Genomic DNA, 19,540 nt, shown 5'->3' with positions numbered 1-19,540 from the left:
GCACATATATCACCTAGCTCTGTGCAACCCTGCAAAATTTGATTGAATATAACGTACAGGTGGCATTACAAGATGAAAATTTTAAATCGCCATCATGGATTTGACACAATTTTTGTAAAATTCATCCTCATAATAAACTCAAACATGGTCACCATTAGCCATTAGCCAGCATTACTATTGTTTTGCTACAGCTCTGGATCTACAAGATTAGCAAGAGTCTACAGATGCTCTGTGAGGCTGCGCCTAGTCAAAGCAGTGGTTTTAGGTACATGCTCATGTCAGCATGCTAATATGATCACAATAACAATGCTAACATGCTGATGTTGAATAAGTATATTTACCATGTTCACAATCTTAGTTAGCGTGTTAGCATGCTAACATGCAGCACTAAACACAAAGTACAGCTGAGGCTGAGGAATGTCATTCATTTTGTAGGGATTTGGTTTTAAGCCAGTACTGGACAAACTGCAATTTTGACCTGATGGTGCTACAGGAAAAAAGTAAGGCATACCCAAAGTTATAAATCAACTTGAGGGGGGTATAAACGTTTGTACCAAATTAAATGGAAATCCATCCAATAGTTGCGGGCAGAGATTTTGCTCAAAAGGACAATGTCAACATCATAGTGGTGCTAAAGGAAAAGCCAGGGAATCACCAAAGTCATCTAGGAACCATATGGGCTCGATTGAAAACTTTGACCTACTGGTGACGCTACAGAAAAAGTCAAAGGATCACCAAAGTCATTAGGATTCATCCATTGGGTGGCACAAACGCCTGTACAAAGTTCCATAGCAATCTATCAAACATTTGTTGAGATATTTCAGTCTGGATCAAGCATACAGCCATACCACTAGCATAGCTAAAAATTCACTTTAACATTTTACGTGATCGCAATAACAAACCTGGTGATTGTTCACTGGCACATGTGCTCTCTGGATGCTTTTATAATTGATTGTTAATTTAGCAGTAGACATTAAAATTTCTTCAAGACCTGGTTTCAATGAAAGGCTATATGAATAACTAGCTCCACTGCTAATAACTGTCTAAAAACTTCTCTCATGTGAATTATAAAGTAACAATTCTTCTGGTTGACATCTGATGAGCATGAGGTTATTAACATCACAGAGACTATATGAGTCAGCCGCCTGCCTCTGCAGCCTCCCACGCAGCCTGCAGGCCCTCGACCCTCCTGCTCCCACAGATCATCACTGTGAGGAAACCCATCACCACCATCTGAAATGCATCTGTCCAAACTACAGCCCTCAGACCTCAGTACACACATGCATGCCCTATCTCTGTCTCTCACACACATACACACAAACACACAGACACAACATTATACAGTAGAGAGGATCAACAAGAACATCCCTTCTACTCCACTAAATTATATTTGTTGGTACATCTGTTGCTACATCTGCTTTCAGGCAGCTTTTCCCTGCAGTGCCCTGCTCTGCCTTGGCGAGCTGGTCAGTTTACTCTATCAGTGTTTATGTTAAGAGACACTGTATTTATTCAGGTGTTTCACTTAAGAAGAAACAGAAAGGCTGCACGCCAAGAGGCATGTCTTTGCTTGTATCCTTCACCCTACAGCGTGTTCAGCGGTACAACAGTGATTTTCAAACAGCTCTTTTTTTTCTAAAAGCTCAAAACAAAACACACACATTTATGGGGTTTTGCATTTGTTTAAACTTCAAAATCATTGTCACAACTTTATACTGACCGCAGTGCTGTGGTGCAGTGATGACATGACTTACAGATGCCATGACTGATATTTTTTTCACCCTTTTGTCACCCCTTAGTGATTCAGATTGAGAGTGAGTCATGACCCAGATTGTGGCAAAAATAGTGGCCAAGAATTTTAGTAAGTCTATAGGGAGAATGAATAGGTCTGCAGTAATAAAAATCTAATTAAATATTTATAGAGTGGCACTGAGTAATATTCTAGTCAATATTTTTTTATACTAACAATGGCAATATAATGTGAATTAGGTCATTTATAGTGATGAACCCACAGAGAATTATCACCAGACTCTGCAGTTCCCCTCAGCTCTACAGAGCGTTTGAGCATCTTTTAGCTCGTTGTTTTGATTTCACCGATTCTCACTGCTCTCATTGACATCATTTCCAGAAGCAGCAGGCAGCTATTTCAGCAAAACAAACTGATAAAAACCCAGTGTTCGCTATCTGCCCCAAATGGTAGACAGACAAAAATGAGCAACCACTCAGTGAACAAAGTGCAGCATTTAGCAGCTGAAGAGCCAGATGTTTCCATCAGGAGGCCAAAACAGAAAACAAAATGAGGGTAAATTTTGGACTTACATTCACCACATGGCCCGAAACATGACTAAAGCTAAAGTATCTGTATCTGCTAGATGTGTAAATAGGTAACTGATTTCTAACACATTTGGCATGTCGACTTTCTAAGATGTTAATGCATTTACACCTTTACTTGTTTTGCTGCCAAGTGGCAAACGAAAATAAATGATAAGTGTTTGAAATACAGCTCAGAGTGAACAAATGACTTGAATGATGTTCATAAGTCCTCACTCAGCAGTGTTTATTTAACATTTCTAAGATAGTTTTGAAAAGCCAGCGAAAAGCCAAATTCCAATCCCTCAATATTTGATTACTCTAAATGGTCATTGAAAATCCACAACAAAACAAAACAGAACACTGATTAAAATTGCTGTGTGAAGTGATTTCAATTCAATTCAATTTTATTTATGTAACGCCAAATCCTAACAAAAGTTATCTCGGGGCACTTTTTACATAGAGCAGGTTTAGACCGTACTCTTTAAATTACAGAAACCCAAGCACCTAGTGACAGCAGCAAGGATGAAAAAAAGGAGTTGAACCTTGCGTGAGGGTGTCACGCCTGCTGCTTCATCTCCACAATCATCTGCATTTGATTAAGCAGCCTGTTTGTCCGTTCACTCACGTCCCCTGTCATTTCAGTTCCTGATGGGACTTTTTCAGACATTGTGACATGACAAACCAGGTAGACCATAAGTGAAATTAACAACATCAATAAAGGCTGCACTTCACTTGGCACACTGACTCACTATCAATTACACCTGTGCTTTTCCTGCTATGACAAGTAAAGAGTGTGTGCTGTATAAAGCTCCCAGTATGTAACTATATTTGCCAAAATGCCCTAGTTTTCTGCCGGATTGACTAAAATGCATCAGTGTTCCCACCTTGTTTTCTTGTATCTGCCTTCCTGTTTTTTGAATCTTCAATCCCAGCAAGTTTTTGGACTTTTGTGTGTCTGCTTGATCCCTTTTGGTTTTGTTTGCCACTGCTGACAGCCTACCTGTTGCCAGCTCATACCCTTCCTATCAACAAAGTAAAGACTGCTTTTATCCTACTGCTCCTGTCTGCTGAGTCTACATGTGGGTCTCAATCCAAAATTGTTAGAGGAAAGAAAGATACACAGCAACTTCTGCATACAGACACTGAAATACAGGTCTGTCATATATCATTATTCCTAAAACTTTCTTCCCATTTGCAGGATGCTGTGCAGCAACAAAAACATTAACCCCCTGCAGCTCCACATACCGTATGGGATATGGGTAGATGGATCATCAAACAGAAGAAAAAAATATTTCCATTTCCAGCCCTGTGTTTACAGCTCACCATATGTTTCCAGTTTGTGCGCGTATTCCTGACATGCTGAAAGCCGTATCTGAGACCACCCTGTGATGATGTAATTATCCAAGACAGGATACGCAGCAGAGGGGATCGTAGCCCAGGGGACCCTCTCTCGGTGCAGTAATATAATCACCTGACTGAAGTCATCAGAGTGAACACTAAATACACTCTCACAGTCTGGGAATCCAATAGAAATGCTTCAACTGTAAACTATAAGATTGATTAGAAACTGAAAAAATCAATTTATTTTTCCTTTGACATTATATATATTTGTACTGTAGTTTATTTGGCCATATTCTTGATTGTTTTTCTTTAACTAGTAGGGAAGTTTTATTTATTTTTTTGTTCTATTTTGAGATCAGTGCTCTAGTCACCACTTGTTTGGTGATTCTGCGTCATCGGAATTTTACTTGATTTATCAAAAGCGTTTGACACTATTGACTTTGAAATTCTTCTTAGCAAACTACAATATTATGGTGTCAGAGGCACAGCACTCAGTTGGTTTAAAAGCTGTATGTATGGGAGGAAGTAATATGCATATGTAGCATATGTAAATGGTCACAAATCTCAAAGTAAAACCGTCTAATATGGTGTCCCTCAGGGATCCATTTAAGGGCTGCTCCTCTTCATTCTGTATATTAATGATTTTGCGAATTCCTCTAGCATTTTACATAAAGTATTATTTGCTGATGATACACATTTATTCTTATCACACAAAAATCTCAATGATCTGCAAAATATTCTAAATGAGCAACTGGTTAAGGTGAATGGTTTAAATGTAATATATTATCCTTAAATATAAGCAAGACAAACCTTTCACTCCAATAGAAATCGAAATAATGTTGAACATGTTTGTATCAAAATAAACAGTTGGGACATTGAGAGAGTAAAGTCCATCAAATTCCAGATGTTCCTTCATACTGATGAATTTTTAAACTTTAAGGGCCATATCAATGAACTGACGAAAAAATTTGAGGCTTTGAGGTCTCAAATTGAGGCTTTTTCTTCCACTTGAAGCACTTCTAACCATGAAAATTACTGTAATGTTATATGGTGCAATACTTTTCCTAGTTATCTTGAGAAACTACAGATTTTACTGAGGAAAGTTGTACGTGCCATGTCACGGTCATAGGTAAATGCTCCCACTGACTCTGTTTTCCACGGCCACAGTCTTCTGAAGCTCACTAGATGTAATATCTTTCCAATGCTTGTATAATGTATAATGGTGTATCTGTGCTCAATGACAGACTTTGTGACCTTATTCCGACTTACCTTCCCTCGTATACATACATATAAGACTAGAAAAAAGCATCTTATAAAGGGTAAGAAACATACAAGCTTCAGTGTGGTTTGCAGATGTCCGCAGGTGTGGTATGAGCTTGGTAACGCTATAAAAATGTCATCATCTGTGTCTGTTTTCAAAAAGAGCTTAAGGCAGCAGTTGCTACTAAAATATGATGAAGCTAGAATACCCTGAATGGCTGGGGAGGTCTAAACTAGTTATTCCACTCTGAAATCCATTTAAGCTGTACTGTTATTTCCACTTGCCATATGTCTCTATTTATTGTATCTTACCTATTAAATCAATGTTTAGACAGATGGAATAAATGTCCTGGGAGCATTTTGTAATACCTTTTAGTTTCTTAGCTTAGTCTTAGGTGTTTTGTAGGTTGTAAATTATACTGTATAATACATGCACATTTTAAATCTAGACAACATGTTAGTAAACACACATTTTAAATGCTATCTGCTTAGTGTCTAGGCCCCTATTCTCAAGCTTCAGATAGCTTATCAGGATGTCCCATTTCACATATCACCATTATGTCTTATATGATTGTAATTTAAGTGATTTGTGAATAAAGTGAACTGAACTGATCTGAAGTGAACAGATCTGTAGGCTTGAGACTTGAACTCGAGTCAGAATTAAGCCACAGAACTGGTATTGGGACTTGCTTCCTGTGTGTAGAAATGATTATAAGCAGGCCTTAAACATTTATTATGTTTGCCCTGTGCACTGAAAGGACTTGGTTGTGCTATGTAAAATATAACTTTCAAAGGAAACATAACACATTATAAAGAAAATGTTCAAAATGCTATTTTATAGGTCAGCATTGGGAGACCTTGAAAGACAACAATCTTGACTTGAAATTTGCATATGAAGACTTCTGTTAGACTAGAAACATGACAACTGCGAGTTCTCTCAAAACACTCAAAAACAGCTCGGGCTATTGCATTGTAGTGTGAAATGTAAATTAATATACTGTATGTTTTTGTATTTTGACTGACATTAGGGTTTTTTTAAGCCCTGAAAAGGTTTCAGAAACTGAAGAGACAGATTAAATGCAAATATAGCTGCTGGTTATTAATAGAATGTAACTGAATGACAGAGACAAAATAAAAAATTCCCACTTTAAATCCAGACTCTACACATTGTTTAACATATGATCTAATTGCTCTTGTATGAATTAAAGGAAGAGCAGCAGGCTCATGACTCTGCACTTCCACTGTGTGGTTGGACTGGCTGGGGGACTCCAGGGGCCCTCCTGACTTTAACAGGCAGTCTGTGCCTTTTAGGTGACGGGGGGCTGTGTAACATGAGTCGGGATGAAAACTGTGCGCTGGATCCGACTACCAGCGCAGATGCTCTTCGCCAAGGAGAGAGAGGAGGTGCATGATGGATCCCGTCCCACTGCTGCTCATCATAGTCGCATCTTTACCATGTTACTCGGCAGTCTACACCGGGCCCCTCCAACCGGAGATCTCCAATGGCACCTTCCATCACTTCTATGTCCCGGACGGAGATTACGACGATACTGAGGACCCGGAGAAGTGCCAGATGCTGTTTAAATTCTCGGATGTGTATCCGTGCGGGTTCTCCGAGGAGAGCGACTCCGTGGTGCGGGACGACTTCATCCTCACCAAGCTGCAGGCGGAGGACGCGGCGCGGCTGCTGGAGAGCATCGGCCGGACTGTAGCGCACGACCTGGACGGAGAGGACAGCTACGGCAAGTTCCTCCGGCGGGAGATCTCACAGATCGGCGAGGCGTTTTCCAACGTGGACAAATCCCTGCTGGAGCTGGAGGTGAAGTTTAAACAAAGCCAAGAAACTGAGCTGAGAGAGGAGCAACAGCTGAACGGTCATGTGGTGAAACAAGTGGGTGACATCAGGGACAGTTTGAGGGAAACTACGGACATCTCTGTGGGACTGAAAGACAAACATGAGCTGCTGGCTCTCATCATTCGCAGTCATGGTACTAGACTGAGCCGCCTGAAAACAGAGTTTCTTAATGTAGGATTATAATGGGGTTATGGCAGCTTTAGTGTGCGTGTGCGTGTGCGTGAGAGAGAGAAAGAGATGAGACCCTCCAGTTCAACAAACAACTGGAAAGTTCATTGTGGCTTAGGAATATTACTCCATAAGTATCTTGAATATCTCTGACTTCTGGTTATCCGCGTTTCTTGGAAATGTGTCATTATAGGGAGCTCAAACAAAAACACCAACACATTCCTCTGAGTCATGAGGGGAAAAGGAAATGTGAACAAAAAATATGTCTGCAAGGAACCCTCTGTGCCACCTCTGAGAAAGACATTTATTCAGAAGAGAGAATGATAATAAAATTCCTTCCAAGTGGATTTATTGGCCTCTGAATTAATAATACAGCCACATTTCTGTCTGTATGATTTAAATTATGCTGTTTACAGTCATGGGTTATTATAACTGATCAAATAAAAGCTTAATATTCATCTTAATCTTCATTTTGGTTGTCAAATTCATGAGTTTTCTGTTAAATATCTTACTTATTTGTCCTGAAACATACAGTGTCATACAGCAGTGTTTTGTAAAACTCCATCCTTTGAAGCTTGAGGTTTTGCAATGAAACCTTTGAAATCTGAACTTTTAAATTTTCAGCGGTGGAAAGTGACCCCTCCTCTCCTGTCATGTCTTTACATCACCATGTTTTGTTGTTGGCGCTACAAGTGGCAGTGACTCCACTGTCCCTTCAAGTGGCCCCGGTTAATTGGCGTCTGAAGTATGTCACTGCCTCCCGCTTCCATCTGGAAGTCATCGACTGGAGTATGAAATATGTTTGTCCGAAGGCAGCCGCTGTTGGCATTATCTACCCTTTTCTCTGTCACAATCTATAAAAAAATGCGGTTGATAGGAAATGTTGTTGTGTTGAAATTCTCCGTTGCTTTGGATGATGTCATTGTACTGAAGTTAGATGTACAGCTTGTTTAAATCGCTGTCAAAATGCTCCAGTTTGACTCTTCTGCTGTGTCGACATACAGAATCTTATTTCAGACGCACTGTTTGTGAGGAAAGTTGCTTGGAATTCCTGAAAGACATTAACTCTGCCCTGAAGGGTCATACATACAAACCAATCCACTGTCAGGCTGTTTTAATTTGCGGTGCCTTGAATTTAATATTTTGAATGCCTTTTGCTAGTTATCAGTGTATTTAACTACCATTTAAAAAGCTTTTGTTCCAGCCAACGTCTGAAACAACCACAAAGTAACTGCCATAAGCGTGCCCACTTTTTTACAGAGATAATGTCTCTGCAGATGTGAAGGAGCCAGATGGGCTGCCATGGGCGCAACTGGGTGTGATTTCCTCTGTCTGGTTTTCCTCACAGTCCAGCTTCCCCTGAGGGACCCCTTTTTGAAAACAGCTCTGTGTAGCGCAGCACAGTGTAGGCCAGCCCTGTCAAAAAACCCGGAGCTGTAGGAGCTCCATGAACACAGAAACCCTATATGTCTATAAGGCTCTTAATTTTCAGGGGCACCGCACAGGGTTCCAAAGATTTGATTAAAAGATTTGGTTAGAATTTCCACTGTAAGGTAGCAAGGCTCACGAAACCTCCCAGTAAGACCCACCCATCTTACCTAATTTGTCTTTTTTGGCTCAAATCATTAATTCCTCCTATAGACAAATATTTTTTCTGTGAATGGGATTCAAGGTCTGTTGCTTTGAAAGCAGGAAGTCCTGCTGTTAGAAGAATGTATTCTCCTCACAGACATATTTTAAGGACAAACAAAGAAAGGTCAGGAATGCGGACCAGAGTTGACCTGAGAACACACTGATCCCTCTCTGTGCACATGCCTGCCTGGTGTTATTATTAGACAGATGAGTGCTATTTAAATACTACAACTGCTACTAGTCCTATTATTATCACTGCAGTTAATAATAATAATACTACTTCCAGTAACTACTGTACATCTGCCACTGCAACTTTTTTACTTAAGAGTTGCTTTAAGTTAAGACAGAAACTGGTGATTGTTCACACTTTAATAATAATAGAATGACTTTAATCATTGAGAAAACTCCATCTACTGATGAAGATGCAGCAGTTCACATGCATATGTGAGGATAATATGAAGCTTCAGCAGTCTGAGTTTGTCAGATAAAGTGGATATCTTCCACAGTTTCAGTCTTTTTAGTAAAAATGTCCATATTTGTGTCTCGACAGACAGTTTTCCTATTCAGCTGCAGTGGAAGGATTATAACAAAAAGAGGGAATTTGAGACAAACAAGGCAGTAACTTTGAAAGATAATGACTTGACTGACTAATTTAGAAGGCTGAAGCCACTTAGTATCTTCAAATAAACTTTTAAATACATTTTTGCACAGAAGGAGGCTTGTGGATTTTGGCCCCCATCACTTACATTTAAAGTGCATTATGAAGGGATCTTCTAATGCTCAGTATGAACAGGAGGAAGATTACAGCAAGTAAAATATGTGTCAGTGTTCATTTGGACAACTGACTGTTGTTTTAGGACAGAAAAAAGAGTGAACCTGTCCTTTAAATGCTCAAGTACAGAGTGTAGTGACTTTACATGTTTAAAACCTGCTGATGTTGCAAAACAACATAATAGATCATTTTGTCAGAGGTGTAAAGTAAGTACTTTTAATCTGACACTAATCATGTTCAGTTTTGAGGCACTGGCCATCGCTACATCCCTACATTTCAGAGGGAAATATGTACTTTATACTCCACTACATTTATCTGACAGCTGTAAGCTGTTGTCACTTTAAAGAGTGGGCTTTTACGTGAAGTTTTATGTGATGTAACACATGCAGTGAGCTCATAAAATTTGATTTGCTGTTTATAAAGTATTTTATATACAGCCTATAGTTCCAACTAGCGAGGAGTAATTGATGTAATTAAAACATTATAATAAACACACAGACTTGGACACATGGACTTTTCAGTGAAGAAGGAGACATCTTGTGTCCAGCAGTTAAACATCTGAGATGAAATACAGTGCTAGTCAAAAGTTTGGACACTTTCTCATTCAAGGGAATGGGAGAGTGTGTCCAAACTTTTGACTGGTACTGTATTTCATCTCAGATGTTTAACTGCTGGACACAAGATGTCTCCTACTTCACTGAAAAGTCCATTCTCAGTGTTTATGCACTGGAGGTTTCAAGTTCCCATATCACATTTGTGAAAGTTGAATGTTGGACCAGAATTAACTCCAAAGTTTTTCATCCAAAGTTGTGATGTCACAAATCATATTCGTAGGCCCACCCCTTAAAATCAGATTTTCAGTGTGCACAGAGAAACTCTGCACACATCATCAGTGAAGCTCAAACATCCAACGGCAGGAACGAGAAGAAAAACATATTTTGAGTGAAGGAGGACTTTAAGGGGAAAAAATTATGGACTATTGCATGGTGGTATTGATACTTTTCAAGAGTCGGATTACGCTGCCAGGGGGCCCAAAGGAAAAATTGCTATTGAGGGAAAATTACTAACTTTGTTGAGAAATGTGTCCCATGTGAACACAACAAAGATTAAAATAATAAAGAGGCCAAGACAGGATTTTAACAAAGAGCCTCTACATAAGATAATAATACAGCCCTGAGTCAGTCGCCCATTTTGCCCAGTGTGTGATTCAGCTTTGCTCCCACCACTGCAGTATGTACAAGTCATTCATGGGCAGTATTTAATAGCGATTTACTGCTCAGAGTATCATTGTTTCATCATCTTACAGCTTGTCAGAAAGTGCAGATAATTTTACTATAGAATTTATATTCTGAACTATTAATATTTGCAAAACCACAGTCTCCAGTGGCCAATATTGTTTTAACCAACAATCAGGATTTCTTTCTTTGCTGCAGCTGCAAATAATAAGTCTATGAAGACAATAAATATACTTTGAGCCACACAATAGTAAAGAGGAACTGCTTAGAAGTAGGGAAACTTCAGGAAATGAGTGAAGCCAGCATTTGGATTAGATGTCAGACAGATTTAATTTCTCACAGAAGTTGTGGGAAAGTAATTACAGCCCACAGTGGCTGGTATGCATGTTGTCAAAGGAAAAAATATCATCCTTTTAAAATAATCGATCATACTACAAGTGCAAGTCTGTGCTGTTGTCAGAACGTCTGAAGTATGTGATCAGTTTTTGATATATATATATATTTCATTTCTTTTTTTTAATCAATTGTTGTAGTTTAAAGAAAGAGGTTTTATACCACTGCTTCACTTTTTCCCTGTTGTATTTTATCTGGATTGTTTTATTTTTGCCAATTTTGGTCACTGACTCAAGTTTTGGTCTCTGACTTTTGGACATTTAAATGTTCAGAAGTGGTTGTATGAAACAGATGCCTGCAAACAGCTGCTGTTTAGAAACATGCTGTAAAAGTTTTGCCTCCGTTAGCAGACCTCTCTCTCTGCTGAAATACCAGTGAACTCATGTCATCATATAAGAGGAAAGAAGACAGCAAAAAGGTTTAGATTATGTCTGTTAGGCGTGTTACACAGGGGAAATAAAATAGTTTTGCATGGCTGTTTTATTTTTCAAAAATATTTCGATGGGGGTACGACCTCAAGAACAACAAAACATTTCCCTCAAACACAGTTTGGTCTTAATGCTCATATTTTTCCCTTGAATAAACACAAATGCATCTGCATACATACAATTCAAAAAGTACATGTACATATCTTGTTTTGAATGGGTACATAATGATACACAGTTGCCCTTTGAAATGTGACGGTACACATCCAGAGTTTCATCTTCAACACAGATTTCATAGTTGTGCTATTGATCTTCTGCCAGTGTTTCTTTTTCTCGTTTTTTTTTCAAACTAGCATATTTTACAGGAAGAAAATTTAACTATTCTCCTCTTGAAGAGCAAGCAATAACACTGAACAGTTCATTCATAAAGAGGGACAGAAAAAAGCACCAGAGGAACTGAAATCATCTTCAGTCAAACGTCTCCCTCTTTTTCTTTTTCATGTGAGCGAGAGCCAGTGTCCTGTGCTCTCTCCGTGCCAAGCTGTCCGTGTGAAGGCTCTCTCTGCTGAGTCCCTGGGTAAAAACTGTCCTCTGAACAGGGCTCGTCACTGTTTCAGGATGAGACAGGTGTCTGTTAGATGTGCGGCGGCCTGTCACACACAGCCGTTCTCCTGCCTGGGCTTGTGCACCACAGGGGTGTGTGGAGGGTAGAGGGAAGGAGCAAGTGTGCACAGGAAGCCAGCCAGCAACGTAAGGCCCAGTCCACCCCAAGCACAAAACATGGACCAGCCATAACCGTGACTGATGTCATCTGGTATTCCAAACATGTAGCGAGGATAGCGGGACAGTTCAAAGTTGATCCCGGCCACGCATGTGCAAAGGGAGATTATGCAGCATGTCCCTGTCAGAGAGGAAGATAAAAAAAAAAACCAAGTCAGACACGACAGCAACCCAATTTCATCTCCTCTGATGCATCATTACACCACTCTCTCATTAACAAAGACCTTACTGCCCCTGTGTGGTGACTTAGGGTAGTGGTCTTTACGTAAAGTAGCTCTCACCTCCCATGAGGAAGAGCAGTCCAGCGACATACTGCATCAGATCATGCTCCTTACAGCATCCCAGCACCCCAATGATCCAGCCGAAAAGGATGATGGATATGGCCATGCCTATGAAGCTGACCGTCATCCTCTGGAGGTCTGCAAAGCGCATAAGGAGAGGTGGCAGTGTTTTTGTTGGGGTCATGCCAAGTTTCACCACATGAATTCATAAGATTATGAAAATGCGTTTTGGGGAACTCACGGAGCGCGTGCCACTCGTCCTGCCTTATTGTCTTCGTCAGATTGATTGGCAGATTTCTTGGGAGCACCGCTGATGAGTAGTAGTATTTTATTGGTGTGCAGCGCGGAACCAATCCTGTGGATGTAAACAACACAAAAGGAGGATGTCACATAAAGCATTGCAATCAGATAAAGTGGATATCACAAGGCTCTCTGCTGCCACCCCTCCCCAAAAAAAGAAGCACCCAACCCCCCTCCAACACCACCCACCCATCCATCCACCCACACCATTGTAGAGTATTGTACGCATATGGAGGCTTCTGTTACTACAGCTTGCCCTTTTGTGCTGGAAAATACATCACGTCGATTGCATCGTAACAGTACTCCTTGTTATACTGCGTAGGCCTTGAAGGTCTGTGCGCAGCATCAGCACCTTAGCGCATTCGTGCACAAAGTGTTTACGGATGGCGCCTCACACACACACACACACACACATACACACACACACACACACACACAACAAAACACACACACACACACACATCACAAATGTCCAAAACAAACACATTGAGAAATAGTAGATATGTAAATATGTTTCCCAAAAACCAACCTTTAAAGATCAAATCCTCTGTCTCCAAGTCAAACCCCCCTCGGTGGCACTTTCTCCACAGTCCCGTGATGGTGGAGTTGAAATGCCGACTGCAGAGGGACTCCATGGCCGGGGCAGGAGGCAAGAAGTGCCGCTTAGCCCGCAGCAGCATCTCGCCGCTGACACTGGAGCCTCTTCTCTCCACATTTTTCTCCTTTGGCAACATGCGAAGTGGAAGGTTGTTGTTGGAGATGTAAATGTAGCCGGGGTCGTTTCTTTTGTTTGAATAATTCTTGCAGCGTTCCCGGTGCCTCCTCGCATCAGTCTCGTACCAGTTGTCAGTGCTGATGGCCACTGCAATCAGTCCCAAAGCGCAAAATGCCAAAAAGAGACCCGCCACGGTTAAAGTCCTCATAGCAGCCATGTTCCATGCGTTTCTCGCCTCGCTGCCGTGATAATTCCACGGGACAGCAGGAATCCGCTCCTGGCTGCTGCTGCTGCTGCTGTCAGTGTCTGAGGCGGGGAGGAAATTCAGCAATACATGGAAATCTGAGATGCAGAGGTATCCCCAAAGCCCTCATTTCTTTGATTTGTCAAGCATCGCCGAAAAGAGACAAATTCCGGGGCAGAGGATAAATAAATTTGGGCCCTGGATGAGCTATATTTTGGTTGTCTTCTCTCGCCTCTGAACTCACTCTAGCCTAGATACTGGTCAATCCAATATTTCTTTCCAGTAGATGGAGACAGAGCAAATATTTGAAAGCCCCCATGCCTGCACTCATAGCAGATCATGATCTGCAGGGATAGATTGTTACCAAAGTTTGACAAACTCATACTATAGAGGAAGTATCCACTCTCAGGTGTGTTGTTTTTAACCATCCACTGTATCACATGAGCTGCTGTTGACTAAAGTGTTCAGTTATGAAACACCGTTAGACAGATCATATCAAACTGAACAAAAGGCCTCATTTTCTCTGTCTGGCATACAGGAAACAGTTTCATCACATCCAACAGATTGTCGGTGGTAACTTTCCATCCCAGTGAGGCCACACAGATCAAGAAATACGTGAGCAGTCGGTAAAAATGACAAAAAAAAAGTGAGTCAAGTGTCAAGCAAGGATTCAGGATGAAAGTATGTCAGTGGATATAGGTAGATCTGGGTCTTTTTGGGGGGAAAATATAACAAAACCAAACAAGTTACAGAGACATAGACTGTCCATTTCAGTCATGTTTTCACTGGTTTCATTCTCATGGTCAGTGCTTCCTCAATTTAAACCATAATGCCACACTAAAAGAGGAACAAGCCAGATTCCAAACTTCACTTTTGGTTTCGGCATCTTTGTTCAATCACTCTTGAAAATTCCTATGAACAAAACTAACTGGGGATTTATTTTGACTGAAACGTGATAGGAAGAAATGAGTGAATCACATTTTTTTGCTGCACTGCTAGGGCAGTTTGATTTTTCGATTTAATCACTGAGAGTTAAATTAAAGAACAGTATCATTTGAGTTTAGTTTCATCTTGTGTTAGGAACATGTGCAGGATTACGGTTAGTGTTACTGTGAGGTCACATCACAGCAGCACTAAAACAGGAGGAGGGGGGAGAATAGAAGGGCACAGCATTGAATATGTGTGATAATAGGTGATGTCTATGTTAAATGTGTGACTTTTCCACAAATATGCAAATATGGATACTAATAAAACAGATTTTTTCGTATGGTTTGGCACAGATACACCTGCTGTTATTACTTTTTTTTCTGGGCCATAATAAGAATATTATGAATAATTATGAATGTTATGTAATTACATATAACCTACTGTCAAAACAGAAGCCTCATATCGTGAATTTCTTAACAATCATACCTCTTTTGACATACAGGAAATGCATATGTCAATATGATTGGTTCAAATATGACACTCGGCCTTCAGGAACTAGCTGATGGTATGAATTTGACAAGATTAATGTAGACTGTAGGGTCCGGCTTATTTCTCACTTTCAGTTCCTAATTTTTGGTGAAGTCAGAGCTCAGCGACATTGCGTGTGTGTCTCAGTGAAGAAACAAGAAGAGGTTTATCATTCATCACCAGCTTCAAGAACCAGAGATTCTCATGCTGCCTTGTTTACATGATGGACGGATATGTCATATCATCTGTAAGTGCAACTGCTTTACTGTATCATATTTGAGTTTCAGTCTTTAGTCGTCATAGTTTTATGACAGTAAATGGATTATTACTGTTTATGATGTGTGATTCTATAGCTGTTTCTATTTTTGAATTTGATATATTACAGTTATGTTTAAATGTCATTGTAGAGAGCAAGGTGAGCCTTTTATATTTACTGAAGACTTACTTTCAGAGTTCTGTGTGTTTAATAAGGACGTGTGTATTTGACTTCTCTGTGGAAACTGGAAAATTGAACCTTAACATAAAGTACATCCATCTTTATGTATTGACCTAGTCTGTTTGGTAACTTTATTAATTTACTTTGCTATTATGTTCTATTAAAAGCAATACAAATAAAGTTTTAAAAGTATTTCTAGCATAACAGTTGAATTCACTTATGTGTCACTCTACGTGAAAAGTACCCTAACTTCTGTTGTGATTTAGCTCTATATAAATAAAAGTGACTTAATTTTGGACACATAAAGTGACACAAAATGTATTTTCTCAATGACAAAAATCTAATATTTCCCCTCCAAAGGCTTCAGAGGAAATGATTCCAAATGAGTCAGAGAATTATCGGCCACCGGCAGAGCTGTACCCCTACCTCACTAATGTGGGGGAGATTTATGAAGGTGAGATGACTTGATTTAACCGTTAATAAACTCATGGCCACAGTACATGGCTGGGTGCCTTAACCTCCGTCGCTTCTCAGACCATAGATGGGCCTTCCACTCGGAGCGCGTCCAGCCGGCTGACTTTGAGAATTCTCCAGTAAATCACCTCACAGAGCTGCAGTCTGTGTCTCCTCAACAACTGATACAACCCTACCGCTTCAGCAGTGAGTCCCTGCCCCTCCACCTGGATCCACCACTCGCACCTCTCTCAGTGTCGCCACAAGTGAGTTCATGTTTGAAAATGTATGATGGTGCTACAACAAAAAGACAAAATCTTTACTTATGTGATCTGAAAAACTGATATGTACCCATATTGACAGAAATGTTGAGTATGATTATGTACATTACAAACCCAAAACCATCATCGTACAGCAAGAAACAAGGTCAGTTTTGAATGTGATCTTATTGAGCATGCAACAGTGTTGTTTTGCACTGATGAAAGACCATTGTGTATTACTACATTACTGTGATTCACATATTTGCTCATTGTATTTCCCCTGAGTCAAAAGACATTTACACACTGCAGTCAAGTGTTTATAAGCATGAAAGGACTAATACAAGAAAAACTAAGGTTTTGTTATTTTTTAAATTTATTTTTAGGTAAAATTGGTACTGATTTGACACTGGCAAATATGCATTATCAATTCATTTGTTGATTATTTTCTTGATTTCAATGCACATTACAATTTTAACAACACTGAAATTAACACTCATAGATATTCAGTTTACTAACAGAAGATTGAGATGACAAAGAAAATCAGCAAACTAAGCTTGAACTAGAGAATTTTGGGCATTTTTGCTTAAAAAAATTACAAATTATTAATTTTTTTTTTTTTTACAAACTATATTATATTTATTGACTAATCAGTGAATCAGCTAATGTTAATATATATACAAACTCCAGAGCTGAATACTGTATAAAATAGAAGGAGGAATGTTAAATGATATGATAAAGTCATGGCTAAAAAAGTCTAAAAACAAAATGCAATTTCAGCTACACAAATACACTCCGTGATGTGGAGAGTTGGGGATATTTTCACTGAAATGTCATCTACACCACGTGGTCTTGCTGAGCATTGAATTCTATTTTAGCAGAGTTAACTTCCTCTTTTAAGACAATGAGAGTGTTTAAACAAAAATGTCAAGCGATGAATAATAACAAACAGGAAAGTTGTATCTTTATCGCTTCTTTGTCTTAACTTGACCTACAACAAGCTTTTCTCTTAAAGATTCCATATTACACCTCATCCCTGTGCTACCAGTACCCACCCTCTGCCTCGCCGCCCCATTACTACTCAGAAGGGGAACAAAGAGGAATCAGTCCCCCGCTCGAGGTATCAGAAGGGGAGGATGAATTTGAAGACCAAAGCCACCCCTCCTTAAGGAAAGACACTAGTATGTATTTCCAACTCCAAGTTTCTGCTGACATTAAATTCTAATGTACTGAAAGTCAAAGACAAAATTGCATGACTCAGTCTCATATTTTCCAATCTAGACAACAAGAAGAAAATCCGCTTGTACCAGTTCCTCTTGGACTTGCTACGAAATGGTGACATGAGCGACAGCATCTGGTGGGTCGACCAGGAAAAGGGCATCTTCCAGTTTTCAACAAAACACAAAGAAGCTCTGGCAAACCGCTGGGGTCTTCAGAAAGGAAACCGGAAAAAAATGACCTACCAAAAAATGGCTCGGGCTTTGAGGAACTATGGTAAAACCGGAGAGATTAAAAAAGTAAAGAAGAAGCTAACCTACCAGTTCAGTGAGGAAGTTCTGAGGAACCTCTATTCACGTCAGTATCACTGATGAGTAAACAAAGGCTGTCTCTTTTTACACTGAAAATCACTAAACTCGTCAAGATTGTGTTTTGCTTGTAGATTTGCAATTTCATTTAGTTTTTTTCCACCAAGTTTTCTTACTTATTTATTTGCTCTGCCAGTGTGCCTCCTCTGTGGCATTTATTAACTTCCATATAAACGGCTTCATTTCAGACTTAAGTTTGTGTCTCTATACAAGGATGATTTAAGATCAGTGACACAAAAATTCAAATGTTATTATGTAACATTTTTGCATTGAATATGTGTAAATTAAATAAATATTATGTTTTAGTCATTTTGTCAAATTACTTCAATGAACTGAATCTATTTTGAAACCAGCACATTATGGCTGGACAATATATCGATAATATATTGATACTGTGATATGAGACTAAATATCGTCTTAGATTTTGGATTCATAATATCGTGATATGGCGTAAGTGTTTTCTTTTCCTGGTTTTGAAGGCTGCATTATATTAAAGTGATGTGAACTGACCAGACTGTTTTAGCTTTTCTATTATTTTCATTTACCCACTTAGTCATTATATCTACATTTCTGATCATCATTTATCAAAAATCTCATTGTGTAAATATTTTGTGAAAGCACCAGCAGTCATCCCTACAACATTGTCGCAATATCAGTATCAAGGTATTAGGTCAAAAATATTGTGATATTTGATTTTGTCCATATCACCCAGGCCTACAGCACATAGAGCATATTTAAGAACATGACTTCTTTCTAGCTCTGCACAGTACAAAAAAATAAGTTTTAAACCTTGTTTAAATAGCTTTACAAAAGGATATTCTTTGTCAGTCCGTACAACAAAATGCCCGGGAGGCCTGCAGGATCCACCACACAAAGCCTACACACAGGCCAAATTCAAGCATACTGTTCACACAAATGGGAGAAAAACAGGTGCAGAGAGTGGGTGATGCGATTTGTCATATATGCAAAAAACATCATGTGAACAACAGTTTAGTAGGAAGCTGAAAAATCAGGTCATAGTAGGCAAAAGATAGATAGACTACTTACAGTTCATAAATACCTGCAAAAAGTGGTGGAAGAAGTATTCAAATCCTTTACATAAGTAAAAGTACCAATACAGCAATGTAAAAATCCTCAATTACAAGTAAAAATCCTCAAGTAAAAGTACAAGTATTGGCAGAAAACTGTAGTCAAAGTATTGCAGTAAAAGTAGTGTTTCATCCCTCTGACTGATATATTATTATATATGACATCATTAGATTATTAATACTGAAGCATCAGTGTGTAACGGCATGTTACTGTTGTAGCTGCTGGAGGTGGAGCTAGTTTAAACTACTTTAGATACAGTTGGCCAGTTTAGTCCAGTGGTTCCCAACCTAAAAGTCGAGCCACTCCAAAGGGTCATCAGATAAATCTGAGGGGTTGTGAGATGATTAATGGGACAGAAAAGAAGAAAAAACAAATCTGTTTTCAGTTTTTCTGTAGCCTTTTTCATTTTTGGTGAAATATTGGATCATTTGAACATTTATTGAAATGAAAGCATGTGAGAAGTTTAGAGGGAAAAATCACTATTTGGTGGATCTGTTAACAACTCATAGACATCTGAAATGTGAGCCCGACTACACACTACTTTATGTAA

General features: G+C 39.4%; 3 protein-coding genes across 4 annotated transcripts; 2 read left to right on the top strand and 1 right to left on the bottom strand.

Annotated features, from left to right (window-relative positions):
- The first annotated feature begins 6,221 nt into the window (after nucleotides 1-6,221).
- Nucleotides 6,222-7,407, top strand: fibina (fin bud initiation factor a). Its single transcript, XM_042411621.1, has one exon. It carries the CDS (start codon nucleotides 6,323-6,325, stop codon nucleotides 6,950-6,952), a length of 630 nt encoding a protein of 209 aa, XP_042267555.1. The 5' UTR covers nucleotides 6,222-6,322; the 3' UTR covers nucleotides 6,953-7,407.
- Nucleotides 7,408-11,431: 4,024 nt separating this feature from the next.
- tmem276a (transmembrane protein 276a) lies at nucleotides 11,432-15,004 on the bottom strand. Its single transcript, XM_042411617.1, has 4 exons — nucleotides 13,285-15,004; nucleotides 12,697-12,810; nucleotides 12,456-12,593; nucleotides 11,432-12,295 (listed from the first exon to the last, which is right to left on the bottom strand). The coding sequence occupies exons 1-4, from the start codon at nucleotides 13,685-13,687 to the stop codon at nucleotides 12,048-12,050; spliced, it is 903 nt and encodes a 300-aa protein (XP_042267551.1). The 5' UTR covers nucleotides 13,688-15,004; the 3' UTR covers nucleotides 11,432-12,047.
- A 190-nt stretch (nucleotides 15,005-15,194) lies between these two features.
- On the top strand, nucleotides 15,195-18,475 carry spi1a (Spi-1 proto-oncogene a). 2 transcript variants are annotated; one of them, XM_042411619.1, is made up of 5 exons: nucleotides 15,195-15,416; nucleotides 15,966-16,059; nucleotides 16,140-16,324; nucleotides 17,364-17,496; nucleotides 17,597-18,475. In XM_042411619.1, the coding sequence occupies exons 1-5, from the start codon at nucleotides 15,390-15,392 to the stop codon at nucleotides 17,902-17,904; spliced, it is 747 nt and encodes a 248-aa protein (XP_042267553.1). In that variant the 5' UTR covers nucleotides 15,195-15,389; the 3' UTR covers nucleotides 17,905-18,475. The 2 variants fall into 2 exon arrangements, with proteins under 2 accessions (XP_042267553.1, XP_042267552.1); XM_042411618.1 differs by having other exon boundaries at nucleotides 17,331-17,496.
- The last annotated feature ends 1,065 nt before the right edge of the window (nucleotides 18,476-19,540 follow it).

This window comes from Thunnus maccoyii, chromosome 5, assembly GCF_910596095.1.
Source record: "Thunnus maccoyii chromosome 5, fThuMac1.1, whole genome shotgun sequence".
In the NCBI taxonomy this organism is placed as follows: domain Eukaryota; kingdom Metazoa; phylum Chordata; class Actinopteri; order Scombriformes; family Scombridae; genus Thunnus; species Thunnus maccoyii.
This window is presented reverse-complemented; position numbering and strand designations above follow the sequence as displayed.